Here is a 13,584-nt window from a genome sequence, read left to right on the forward strand (position 1 = left end):
CTCTAAAACTATTTTCCAAGGCAACTGCATCATTTTACTTCCCAACAATATACAAGAGTTGCAGTTTCTCCACATCCTCACCAATACTTGGTATTTTGTTTTGTATTATTTTTTTCCTAGCTTATCTTAGTGAGTGTGAAGTGGTATCTTAACAGTGGTTTTGATTTGCATCTCCCTAATGACTAACTGTGTTCAGCATCTTTTCATGTGCTTATTGGCCTTCTGTATACCTACTTTGGAGAAGTACTGTTTCAGATCCTTTGCCCACTTTTTAAATTGGTTTATTTATCTTTTTATTGTTGAATTGTAAGAGTTCTTTATTCTAGATGTCAGTCCCTTACCAGGTATAAGATTTGAAGATATTATTTCCCTTTCTGTGAGTTCTCTTCATTTTCTCGATGGTATCCTTTGAAGCACAAGAGTTTGTAATTTTGATGCAGTCCGGTTTTGTCTATTTTTTCTTTTGTCACTTGTGCTTTTGGTGTTATGGATACCTATCCCTATGTTTTCTTCTAAGAGTGTATAGTTTTAGCTCTTACATTTAAGTCTGTGACCCATTTGAGTTAAATTTTTGTGTATGGTGTGAAGAAGGGGTCCAGCTTCATGCTTTCGTATGAATATCAGCTTGTCTTAGCACCATTCATTAAAAGATTATTCTTTCTCCATTGAATTGTCTGGGCATTCTTGTTGAAAATCAATAGACTATAAACGTAATGGCTTATTTCTAGACTCTTAGTTCTGTTCTGTTGATCTGTATGTCTGCCCCCTGTCAGTAACACAGTCTTAATTATTGTAGAGAAGTTGAAGTCTTTCAACTTTCTTTTTTAAATGTTTATTTTCGGGAAAGAGAGTGTGCACACATGTGTGCACATATGCAGGGGAGGGACAGAGACAGAGGGAGACAGAGGATCCAAAGCAGGCTATGTGCTAAGAGCAGATAACCCAATACAGGGCTCAAACTCATGAACCATGAGACCATGACCTGAGCTGAAGTCAGTCACTTAACTGACTGGGCCACCCAGTCACCCCCAACTTTATTATTATTTCTTAGTATTGTTTTGGCTATTTGGGGTCCTTTGCATTTCCATTTTAAGACTAGCTTGTTAATTTCTGCAAAATGGGCTGAGATTTCAATAGGCATTGAATCTGTAGATCATTTCCAGAGTATTGCTATCTTAATATTTAAGTCTTATAGTCCATTAACATGAGATGTCTTTCTATTTATTTAGGTCTTTAACAGACTTTTTGCTGTTTAGTATTCAAGCCTTGCACTTCTTTTATTAAATTCATTTTTAAATATTTTATTCCTTTTGATACTACTATAAATGGAGTTGTCTTAATTTTATCTTCATAGTGTTCTTTGCTTGTGTATAGAAATACAGTTGATTTTTGCATATTGGCCCTATGTCCTACAACCTTGAACTCATCTATTCTCTATTGGTTCTAATAATTTTTTTAATGTTTATTTTGAGAGAGAGTGCAAGCAGGTGAGGGGCAGAGAGAGAGGGAGAGAGAGAATCCTAAGCAGGCTCTGTGCCACCAGCACAGAGCCCGATACCAGGCTTGATCTCACAAACCGTGAGATTATGACCTGAGCCAAAATCAAGAGTTGGATGCTTAACGGACTGAGCCACCCAGACCCCCTTTAATAATTTTTTTATAATGAACTATAGGATTTTCTGAATATAATATCATATTATCTGAAAATGGAGATGGTTTTATTTCTTCTTTTCAGATGTGGTTGCCTTTATTTCTTTTTCTTGCCTAATTGCCCTGGCTAGAACCTCCAGTATGGTATTGAGTAGAAGTAGTGAAGGTGGACATCTTTGTCTTGTTCCTGATCACTATCTTTTTTTTTTACATATATCACACGGGTTTTTTGTTTCTCTGATAGAACTTCATGTCTAGCATTTCCTCTTTTTTGTTGTTGTTGTTGTTACTGTTTTTATTGATAAAGGTAGAAGTTTTTTAGGACCAATTGGATTTCATTGAGAAATGAATTGCTTAAGTCATTTGTTCTGTCATTCTTGTATCTGTATAAACTTTATTTGAACATCCTGTACTTATCAGCAGAGAAAAATTTATTTCACTGTCCAGAATTATATCACTATTTATTATCAGGGTCTCCTTGTTCAGCCAGCTTATTGTATAATATTGTAAACATGTAATCATTTGCTATATTTTTTGTATAATGTTACATGGACTCGAAATAATAAATTTACAAATTATTTTCTTACAGGAGTTGTTAGTTTGTGTTTGGCAGAGAACCTAAATGGTAGATGATAATGACTCTTAGAAAGCAACCTCAGGGCAGGACTCTTGGGTGGTGGGACTTGGTTAAGTGTCTGCCTCTTGATTTTGGCTCAGGTCATGATCTCATGGTTTGTGAGTTCAAGCCCCATGTTGGGCTCTGTGCTGACAGCATGGAGCCTGCTTGGGATTCATATTCTCTCTCTCTCTCTCTCTCTCTCTCTCTCTCTCTCTCTCTCTCTGCCTTCCCCTGCTTACATACTCTCTCTGTCTCTCAATAAATAAATAACCATAAAAAAAAATTTTAAAAAAGCAACCTCACCTTGTATTAACATTGCATTTTTTGTTTTTCTTTCTAAAATGTACCACACAGGGGCTCTTGATAAAAATGTGCTGCTTGAATGAGATTCAATTACCAGTGTCCATCTGTCAGATGTTCTGATAGTTAAAAATTGTTTAAGAAGTAAACATAAAGGGCACCTGGGTGGTTCAGTTGGTTGAGCATCTGATTCTTGATTTCGGTTGGGGTCATGATCCCAAGGTTGTGGGATTGAGCCCTGCTTTGGGCTCCACACTCAGCATGGAGCCTGCTGGGGATTTGAGGATTCTCTGTCTCTGTCTCTCTCTCTCTCTCTCTCTCTCTCTCTCTCTTTCTCTCTCTCTCTCTCTCTGTTTCTCTTCCCTGCTTGTGCATACTCTCCCTGTCTCTCTCTTAAAAAAAAAAAATGGAGAAAAAAATGTAAAAATCTATTTTATTTTAATAATTTGTATGCATTTGTTTCTAAAACTAGCTATCCAAATAAAATACTAAGTCCTTTGTGATCTTTATAACTTAGAAGGTAATTTACCTTATCATCACTACTGCTAGGAATAGCTCCTGTTTTTTGAGCATCTAGTATGTCCTAGACAGAGTCCTAAGTACTTGAATGCACCATCTCCTCCAGCCTGCTTCAGTCAGGCAGTGTGTGTGAGGCATTATACCGCTTTATCGAGGAGGAAACTGAGGTTCAGGAGTATTAAGTTTCTCAGATAGGATTCCATTTGACTCCAAACCCAGTGCTGTTTTCTTGGTGCTTTTTAGGGTGTATCCAAATAACTGATATTTACTTGGGAAGTACGTATATATTAAATTGGATTTCATTTAAAACGTTTCCTAGTTTTCCGAATACAAATCCTATTAAAAGTTATGAAAAGAAGTATTTTTTTAAAACATGAATCGAACGTCAGTAGTTTGGGTTAATAACAATCTGAGTAATGTAATTAAAATAATTACTTACTTTTATTTGGGAAAAGAGGAAAAAAAGCCAGAAAATGTGGATAACCAATGTCAGCATTTTGTCTTTGCCTGTCCACACTGCAAATGAGCATTCATTTTGATAAAGACACTCATTTCCATTTATAATTTTAAAATAGTTTGGTCACTTGGAAGTTCAAGACTATCTCATTATTCTGTTTTCTTTTTTGTTTGTTTAATTTCATTATTCTTAAGGATCAAGTTGCTGGTGAATGTGTTCTAGAAAAACCAGACAGGACCAACCCAGGTTTACAACCACACAGCTCCGGGTCTGAGCCTTCCCTCTCTCGACAACGACGACAGAAGAAAAGAGAACACCCTGAACACAGTGGGGAAAGGACACAGGTCAGCGGAGATCTCTTTGAAGTAAGTCACTGTGCTGTTGCTTGGGAAATAGACTTTATTTAGAATGACTAACAGTTGCCAAAAAGATACATAAGAAATGCATGGAACATATGGAGAGGGGTAGCAATGGTAAGATGCTAAATATTAGTTTTCAAATGTCAGTGAGTTGGAAACAGAGTAAAGCTCTTATCTCTTCCATCAAAAATGGACAAATCCTCTTGAGAGTTAAAGGAACAGGCTAACAAGAGTATTTCTCTGATCCCTCCTGTGTTATACTGATGAATAGTTTCTCCCTTATCTTCTGCATAGAATCATGTCTACACCTCATTTCTTTCACAAGCACCCTGTCTATAAGCTTCTCAGATGGTAATTCACTTTTGGCAGAGTTTCCTTCCAATAAAATGCAATGTTTTGAAGTTTTTGAGAGCAAATCACTGCCAAATACATAGGAGACTTACTGGTAGGGGAACTTTGGAAATGGTTGTGTATGAAACTGATAATTCCCACCTCCCGTTTTTAATTATTTAAGTTCCAAGAGGCTCCTCCTCGACTTTTGCCTTCTCTTCCCACTATCGGAAAAACGGATATCACATTATCACAAAAAGATGCTGAAAATCAAAGTAAAGTGGTCATTGGGTCTACTGTGAGCTGTTCGAGCAGCAGGGAGGTGCCATCATCCAAGGTTTGTTGGAGTGTATATTGGATTTGTTTCAACCTTCTTATAAAACTTTTTCGTTATAAAAATCCTATATATATTATGAAGTTTTCTGTTAAAACATCTTAGCCCTGCCTTTTGCCAAACAATGGAGGGGACAAATTTGTGATTCTCAGCAGAAGCTTTCATTGAAATGGACAGATTCTATAGTTCCAGGGATGGTTGCTTCCACTTAATTAAGGAGACCAAAGTAGATTCTGAATGTAGGAAATGCAAAATTTTCCATTTACCCTTCCAAAGATGAGTACTTCCCAGAAATGAGTGTTCTGATCATTCTAGCTAGTAGTTGTAACCAGGATATGACTGGTTTCAAACACGTTCCTTTAAAGGCCTGTGGAAGGCCTGTCCTATAGTGCTGGATGATAATGTCACGCATTCCAGGTGTTCTAAAAATAGTAAGAAGGAATGAAAGTAACGGACTTTCTTTAAAAGGATCGACCATTATCAGCAAGAGAGAGGAGGCGACTAAAGCAGTCACAGGAAGAGGTGTTCCCCTCAGGTAAAGTTTTCTCTTTCCTTCATCTATTGAAAGTTGTTGGTATGGCTTATGGATGTAGCATTGGTTCTGATTGTGAGATGTGAAGTATTTTCAGCATCAGTGATCCATCTGGGAAACAGATTTGGGAGAATTTTTAAAATTTCTTGGTAAATCTTTAAAAAAATCAACATATGCGGCTGTTGGGTCTGGAACTTGTATTATCAGAGGAAAAGGATATTAAAAAGAGAGCAAGAGGGGTTTGAGTGGCATTAACTCCTGGGAGATTTCAGACAGGAAATGGAGTGAGTGTTCAGTTTGTTTCCATGTTCAGATTCTGCTGGTCAAAGAGTGGTATCTTCTCAGGAACAGAGAGAGGAAGCTGGGAGAATGGTGCTTCCCTGGGCTGAGGGCTGTGATCATTCTTATCGCTATCATCTAAAAACAGGACTAGCAGTTTCCATTTATTGAATGCTGACTATGTCTCAAGCATTATGGTAAACGTTTTAAGAGCATTGTCTCATCTCATGTTTACAGTAGCTGTCAAAGGCAGGCAGCATTATCTCCATTTTGCAGCTGAGGAAACTGAGGCTTGGAGGGCTTAAATAACTTGCCCAGGGTCACAGCACCGGTAGACCTAGAGCTGAGGTTTGAGCTGAGATGTCAGGTACCAGAGTGATGATGAATATGCTGTCTGAGGTACTTCTGGGCTGGCACTTGCTGGGGTATCTTTCATATATCCTGTGTAAAGCGCTCTTCTTTTGGGGCCAGCCCACTACAAACAACTGCTGGGGTGGTCACTTTTTCAGGCCCTTCAGTGAGGAGAGCTTCTCTGAGTGCATCAGGACCAGGGAAACCACCAGAGGAAGGCCAGCCCACCCCTAGCCGATGGTTGTCTTCTGACTGCTGTGCGGCTCAGGTATATTACATAGTCCTATGGAAAGGGGGGACGTGTCTATATCATCTGGCAAGCCTAATACAGTAAGCCTCATAACTGCCAGCTCCATTTATTTCTGGGACAGAACTGGCTTAAGTTCTGCCTTTTCACTTTTTTTTTTTTTTTTTTTTTTGAGGAGAGAGAGAGAGAGAGAAAGAAAGTGCTCACAAGGGAGAGGCAGAGGAAGAGAGAATTTTAAGCATGGATGTGGAGCCCAACACAGGGCTTGATCTCACAACTGTGAGATCGTGACCTGAGCTGAAATCAAGAGTCTAATGCTTAACTGACTGAGCCACCCAAGCACCCCACCTTTTCACTCTTGATAAGGAAAAGAACTGGTGAATAATAATTAAGAAGGTTATTTTTGTACCATTAAGGGAATGAGTTTTACAGGTGCTCTTATAAGCAGTTGGTAGGTTAGTTACTATCTTTCTTTAGGTAGTATTTAAAACAAGACTTTAAACGGCTTCCATTAGGCAACCTTTTGCTTATTCTGCTGTGTAACCAATATACCCACCTACCTGGCCAAATTTTAGTCTCACTTGCTTATTATCTTTGCTCAGTTTCCTGTTTGTGTCAGAGTTCATCACCTTCTCGCCTAGGGATGATGTAGGGGCAGCACCTAGTGGCTACATAGGTAATTGCAGGTTTCCAACCCATTTTCACTTTTTTGTGTATTGATACTTCAGGAAAAATGATCCATTTTTCTGTACTGCACTTTCTGACATTATTTCTAGGAGCATATAATTATTTTTAAAAACAGAAACTTCTTGCTCTTGAAAGTAAGGAAGATTTGTTTCTTTAACAATATTCTATGAATAAATTGTTTCACTAATTAACACAGTCTTCTCCATTGTCTAAAGTTTTAAGGTTTGTGTGTAATTAAGTCAAGTACTCCTTTAAAGTATTTTAACAAAGAGTCTCCGATATAAACTGAGGTTGCTTTTATTTATGTGGCATTTTTTCTAGTTTAAAATTCTTTAGAGCACCAGCCCTCTGTGTGGGAGTTGAAGTACCAGAACTGTTTGTCCACTCGCCTCTGGAAAGAAAATTTATTCATAGCTGAGACTTTCCAGGGCCTTGTAAAATTTCCCTTTAAGGTTCTTCACGGTTCACTTGTGTACTTTATAGGTGAACTGGGACATCATTTGGGGAAAGTAACTTCAATTTTTATATCATTAGATTGTCCAGTTAAATTGGATGTAGGTGTGTGTTGTATGTAGACATTGCATCTGAGAGTGGTGCATGCATTACATTCTGGTTGTGTTGTCATGTGGAATTGTGTTTTTCCAAACATTAATAGGAAAGGAAAGTCATCCACTGTCTCTCTGAGGATGAATTAAGTTCTTCTACAAGTTCAACTGATAAATCAGATGGGGATTCCAAAGAACGGTATGTTCTTGTTTTTCTGTCTTCTTTCATAAACAATTTCTGTTTGAATTAATCCTAAATATACGTTTGTCATGGTGTTCAGACCTGCAGTGCTGTCATCGATAACATTATAAATGGGTTTTTGTACATCTTAGAGCTAAAAATAATCTCTTCTAATGAACACATCTGATTTCATTCAGAATTCTTCTAGAATGTCTTTTAAGATCTATGGGTTTATAATTTTCATCAGATCCATAAAAATTTTGGCTGTTACTTCTTCAAAATTTTTTTGGATCCATTTTTGCCTTCTTGAGGATTTTAATTACCTATATATTAGATTGTTTAAAGTTGTCCCACAGCTCACTGATGGTGTTCATGTGTTTTAGACTTTTTTCTGTTTCATTTTTCATAGATTCTACTGCCATATCTTTGAGTTCACTAGTGTTTTCTTCTACAGCGTCTAGTTTGCTAATCTTATCTCATGTATTTAACATAGTGTACTTTTAATTTCTAGGAGTTCTATTTGGGTCTTTTTATATCTTCCATGCCTCTCCTTAAGATGTTAATGCTTTCCTCTACCTTGGACATACGGAATATATTTATAATAACCACTTAAGTGTCCTTATCAACTAATTCTATCACTTGTGTCACTTTTGGGTCTGTTTCTATTAACTGATTTTTTTCTCTTTATAAAGGTGTGCTATTTTCCTGCTTCTTTGCAGGTTTGATACTTTTGGCTGGATGTCAGACATTGTCAATTTTATCTCATTGGGAGCTGGTATTTTTGTATTGCTTGATATTCTTGAACTTTGTATGTGGATGTAATTAAGTTACTTGCAAATAGTTGGGCAGAATTTATACATAGAACCTGGAGCTTCTTTCTGGCTCTTTCCTTTCTAAAATTTCACTCTCTAGTGGCTATGATTGAACTTTGTCCTTTGTCTCTGCAGGCCAGAAAGACTGTGGGTTTTCTTTTGTACTTTAGCTGCCTATGGCCCTTAGGCTAAAAGGTGTTGACGCCCCTACAGAACCTGCATACAGGTTTTGTATATGCTCCATTGTCTTCACATACTTGAGTTTTAATTTTGTTGGGTTTATACTTATTATTTACAGAAGGGTCTGTCTGTAAGAGCTTACTTGCCTATTTAGAAGAACTTCCTGAAGGTTGTTTTGCATCTAATTTTTTGATGAAAAATTCTCATAAAGCCAATGAAATCACAAGGGGACTTATTTTCTCCCCCCCCCCCCCCCCCCCGCTCCCCCCAGGAAAGGTCATACAAATGAAATGAGTGACTTGGTCCAACTGATGACTCAGACCCTAAAATTAGACCCTAAGGAGAGCTATGAAGATCTCCTCGTTCCAGATCCAGTGTCAGAATTTAAACTTCATCGGAAGTATCGAGATACGCTGATACTTCATGGGAAAGTTGCAGAAGAAGCTGAGGAACTCCATTTTAAAGAGCTACCCTCTGGTGATCAGTTTATTCTTTTACAGCAAACTGGAAAGCATGTTTATTGGAGAAATGTGTCACACCAAGAAGCTAATGCTCCCAAAATGTTTTTGCTTTTTTTAATTATTTTCTTTCAATAACTCCATAAAAGGCATATCTTGTTTTATGCAATAGTTGTGTTCCTGAAAAGTTGCATGCAAATTGTTTTTAAAAAATAAATATAAATAAAATGCATGTTTGGGTTTTTCATGTGGCTTTTCTTCAAATTAGATAGCTGTAGATTTAGGTTTAAGAGGTTGGTAACGAGACATGAAGTGTAAGTTCATGTATACATTTGTAGTCATTAAAAATACATGAAGTGCTTAAACCAAGCTCTTGTCAAAGTGAAAAAAAACATGACAAGATTTTTACAAAAACATGTTCTTGTTGCAGTGAAGTGTTTATTTTTCCCTATCTTTGTTATTTCTTTTTAGCTATCATGCCAGGTTCTGAAAAGATCAGAAGAATAGTTGAAGTCTTGAGAGCTGATGTAATCCAGGGCCTGGGGATTCAACTTTTGGAGCAGGTGTATGATCTTTTGGAAGAGGAGGATGAAGTGGAGAGAGAGGTGAGTGTCCCATCAGCCTAATGTGTCAACTGCTTGTGCGATGGAATTCTTTTTAACAGACTTTTGAAATTATCCATTGCACGCATTTAAAGCATACAATTCAGTGGTTTTTAGTATGTTCACAGAATTGTACAGCCATTACCACAGCTGATGTTAGAACATTTAATACCTCCAAAAGAGAGCCTGTATCGTCACTCTCCATTGTCCCCAAGCCCTCCACTCCTAAGCAGCCACTGATATTTCTGTGTCTGTAGATTTGCCTCTTCTGGACATTTCATTTAAATGGAATCATACAAAACATGTGGTCTTTTGTGATTGGCTTCTCTCAGCATAATGTTTTCAAGATTCATCCATGTTGTAGCATATATCAGACACTTCATTGTTTTATATGGTCAAATGCTATTTATTCCATTCTGTAGCTATCCCACATTTTGATTATCTGTTCATCGGCTGATGGACACTTAGGCTTCCACTTTTTGGCTATTATGAGTAATGCTGCTGTGAACATTTGTGTGCAAGTTTTTTGTGTGGACATAGGTTTTCATTTTTCTTGGGTATGCATCTAGGAGTGGAAATTGCTAAATCATATGGAAAGTCTGCGTTTAACGTTTTGAAGAACTGCCAGACTCTTTTCCAAAGCAGCTGCACCATTTTACGTTCCTACCAGCAATGTATGAGGGTTCTAATTTCTCCACATTCTTGTCAACTCTTGTTAGTGTCATCATTTTGATTACAGCCATCCTAGCGGGTAGGAATCCCTAGCTGGGATTTTTATTAGAATGATATAGGATCTTGCTCTAAATAAATTCTAGTTTTGAGGCATCTGGGTGGCTCAGTCAGTTAAGCATCTGAAACTTGATTTCAGCTCAGGTAATCTCGCGGTTTATATGTGATTGAGCTCCACATCGGGCTCTGGTCTGCGCTAACAGCATGAAGCCTCCTTAGGTTCTCTACCCTCACTGTTTCTATACTGCCTTTTATCCTCTATGCATTTGTCTGTAGTTTGCTGTGTATATACACATCCATCACATCCATATATGTATCATAGGCTTTTTTTGTTTTGTTTTAAAGCCCAAATAGAATTATACTGTACACAGTTTTGTAACATGTAATTTTTACATAATGGTACAACTGAGCTTAGAAGCATAGTCAGCTTCTTGTGGTAACAATCACTTGATCGATCCTGTGCTTTTGAGGCCTTTGCTCTTTTCCTACTGTCGCAGGGCTATTTCCTGATTGAGATGACCACTCACTTTGGGTCATGTAGATTATTCTCCAGTGAGTCAACTGCATTACATCACACCTGCATAAGAAAACTTTCAGAGTAGGGGCGCCTGGGTGGCTTAGTCGGTTAAGCGTCCGACTTCGGCTCAGGTCATGATCTTGCTGTCCATGAGTTCAAGCCCCGTGTTGGGCTCTGTGCTGACAGCTTGGAGCCTGGAGCCTGCTTCAGATTCTGTGTCTCCCTCTCTGCCCCTCCCCTACACATGCTCTGTCTTTCAGAAATAAATAAATGTTAAAAAAATTAAAAAACAGAAAATTTTCAGAGTAGTAGAAGTGCCTGAACAAACATTCTTTTGACTAGCTTTATTTTTAAATATTTGTATTTCTAGTTGTTTGGTGATAATAATAGCAATGACAATGAAGCCTTAAATTCCTAGAAATACAGTTGCTTCTCCACCAATTTATTTATATTGTTTTTGATGCATTATCTTATTTTATCCAGACACTAGTCTGAACACACATGGTCCAAGAACACTCAAATAATAAACCAAATATAAACAGATGTTAAAGATTGGTCTTCATGGGGCGCCTGGGTGGCTCAGTCGGTTGGGCAGCCGACTTCGGCTCAGGTCACGATCTCGTGGTCTGTGAGTTCGAGCCCCGCATCGGGCTCTGTGCTGACAGCTCAGAGCCTACAGCCTGTTTCAGATTCTGTGTCTCTCTCTCTCTGACCCTCCCCCGTTCATGCTCTGTCTCTCTCTGTCTCAAAAATAAATAAACGTCAAAAAAAATTTTTTTTAAAGATTGGTCTTCAAACATTATAGCCAGCAATGCCATGCTTACCTATGATCTCATTGACATAAAACCACATCCACACCACAATCCCTATCAAAATAACACCAGCATTCTTCACAGAGCTAGAACAAACAATTCTAAAATTTGCATGGAACCAGGAAAGACTCTGAATAGCCAATGTAATGTTGAAAAAGAAAACCAAAGCTGGAGGCATCACAATGCCAGACTTCAAGCTGTATTACAAAGCTGTAATCATCAAGACAGTATGGTACTGGCACAAAAACAGACACACAGGTCAATGGGAACAGAATAGAGAACCCAGAAATGGACCCACGATTGTATGGCCAACTAATCTTGGACAAAGCAGTAAAGAATATCCAGTGGAAAAAAGACAGTCTCTTTAGCAAATGGTGTTGGGAAAACTGGACAATGACTTAGCAGAAGAATGAACCTGGACCACTTTCTTACACCATACACAAAAATAAACTGAAAATGGATGAAAGACTTAAACGTAAGACAGGAAGCTATCAAAATCCTAGAGGAGAAAACAGGCAACAACTTCTTTGACCTCGGCTGTAGCAGCTTCTTACTTGACATGTCCCTGGAGGCAAGGGAAACACAAGCAAAAATGAACTATTGGGACCTTATCAAGATAAAAAGCTGCACAGCGAAGGAAACGATCGGCAAAACTAAAAGGCACCCACCAGAATGGGAGAAGATATTTGCAAATGACATATCAAATAAAGGGTTAGTATCCAAAATCTTAAGCTCAACATCCAAGAACAAGATAATCCAGTGAAGAAATGAACAAAAGACACAAATAGACTTTTTTCCAAAGAAGACATCCAGATGACTAACAGACACATGAAAAGATGCTCAATATCATTCATCATCAGGGAGATACAAATCAAAACCACAATTAGATACCACCTCACACTGGTCAGAGTGGCTAACATTAACAACTCAGACAACAAGATATTGGTGAAGATATTGGTGAGGATGTGGAGAAAGAGGAACCCTTTGGCACTGCTGGTGGGAATGCAGAGTGGTACAACCACTCTGGAAAACAGTATGGACGTTCCTCAAAAAATTAAAAATAGAACAACCCTAAACTCAGCAATTGCACTGCTAGGTATTTATCCAAAGGATACAGAAATGCTGATTCAGAGGGGCACACGCACCCCAATATTTATAGCAGTGCTATCGACAATAGCCAAAGTATGGAAAGAGCCCAAATGTCCGTCGACTGATGAATGGATAAAGAAGATGTGGTATATACAATAGAATATTACTTGGTGATCAAAAAGAATGAAATCTTGCCGTTTGCAACAATGTGGATGGAACTAAAGTGTATTATGCTAAACAAAGTAAGTCAGAGAAAGGAATATATCATTTCACTCATGTGGAATTTAAGAAACAAAACAGATGAACACAGGGGAAGGGAAGCATAAATAATATAAAAACAGAGAGGGAGGCACACCATAAAATACTCAAATATAGAGAACAAAGTAAGGGTTGCTGGTGGGGTATTGCGGGGGATGGGCTAAATGGGTGATGGGCATTAAGAGGGCACTTGTTGGGATGAGCACTGGGTGTTATATGTGATGAATCACTAAATTCTATTCCTGAAATCATTATTACCCTATATGTTAACTAACTTGGATTTAAATAAATTAAAAACAACACAACACGTCCACACCTCAGTGGCTACCGCTCTAGTCTATTCAGCAGAGCTTCCTTGACTGTGAGCTGTTGGAAGCTGTCAGTTTAGCACTCTTGACTTTTTTTCAAGCTCTGAATAGCAGTAGGGATCTCAGCAAAGACTGGTGGGAGGAACTAGCTCAACCTCAGCATAGTGCCAAAATGTGGCCAGTCAGTGCTTCGAGTAAGTCACAGCAGCACTGGAGCCTTCTCTGCAGGGTTATGAACAAACTGGGCCATTGCTCTGGACAGCCACTGAATGTCACTTCTCCAGCAATTTAATACTAGGTGACTTTGTTGTGTTGTTTTAATTTTTTATTTTAAAATAATTTTAGACTAGCAGTTGCAAAAATAGTATAAAGAATTCCTGAAGGGCGCCTGGGTGGCGCAGTCGGTTAAGCGTCCGACTTCAGCCAGGT

General features: G+C 38.3%; 1 protein-coding gene across 11 annotated transcripts in view; it reads left to right on the top strand.

The window, feature by feature from the left end:
• The window catches only part of NEK4 (NIMA related kinase 4), a 48,552-nt gene that overhangs the window by 12,545 nt on the left and 22,423 nt on the right, over positions 1-13,584 (top strand). For 8 of the 11 annotated variants that reach the window (XM_058726659.1, XM_058726658.1, XM_058726661.1 and 5 more), the window contains 7 exons: positions 3,740-3,910; positions 4,419-4,571; positions 5,037-5,103; positions 5,889-5,998; positions 7,320-7,408; positions 8,654-8,859; positions 9,312-9,445. In XM_058726659.1, coding sequence (XP_058582642.1) covers positions 3,740-3,910; positions 4,419-4,571; positions 5,037-5,103; positions 5,889-5,998; positions 7,320-7,408; positions 8,654-8,859; positions 9,312-9,445 — 930 coding nt within the window. Of the gene's footprint in view, positions 1-3,739; positions 3,911-4,418; positions 4,572-5,036; positions 5,104-5,888; positions 5,999-7,319; positions 7,409-8,653; positions 8,860-9,311; positions 9,446-10,668; positions 11,110-13,584 lie in introns of those variants that run through there. The other 3 variants (XR_009260880.1, XR_009260881.1, XM_058726660.1) reach the window with 2 other exon arrangements.

The sequence above is a fragment of the Neofelis nebulosa genome, chromosome 4 (assembly GCF_028018385.1).
Source record: "Neofelis nebulosa isolate mNeoNeb1 chromosome 4, mNeoNeb1.pri, whole genome shotgun sequence".
Taxonomy (NCBI): domain Eukaryota; kingdom Metazoa; phylum Chordata; class Mammalia; order Carnivora; family Felidae; genus Neofelis; species Neofelis nebulosa.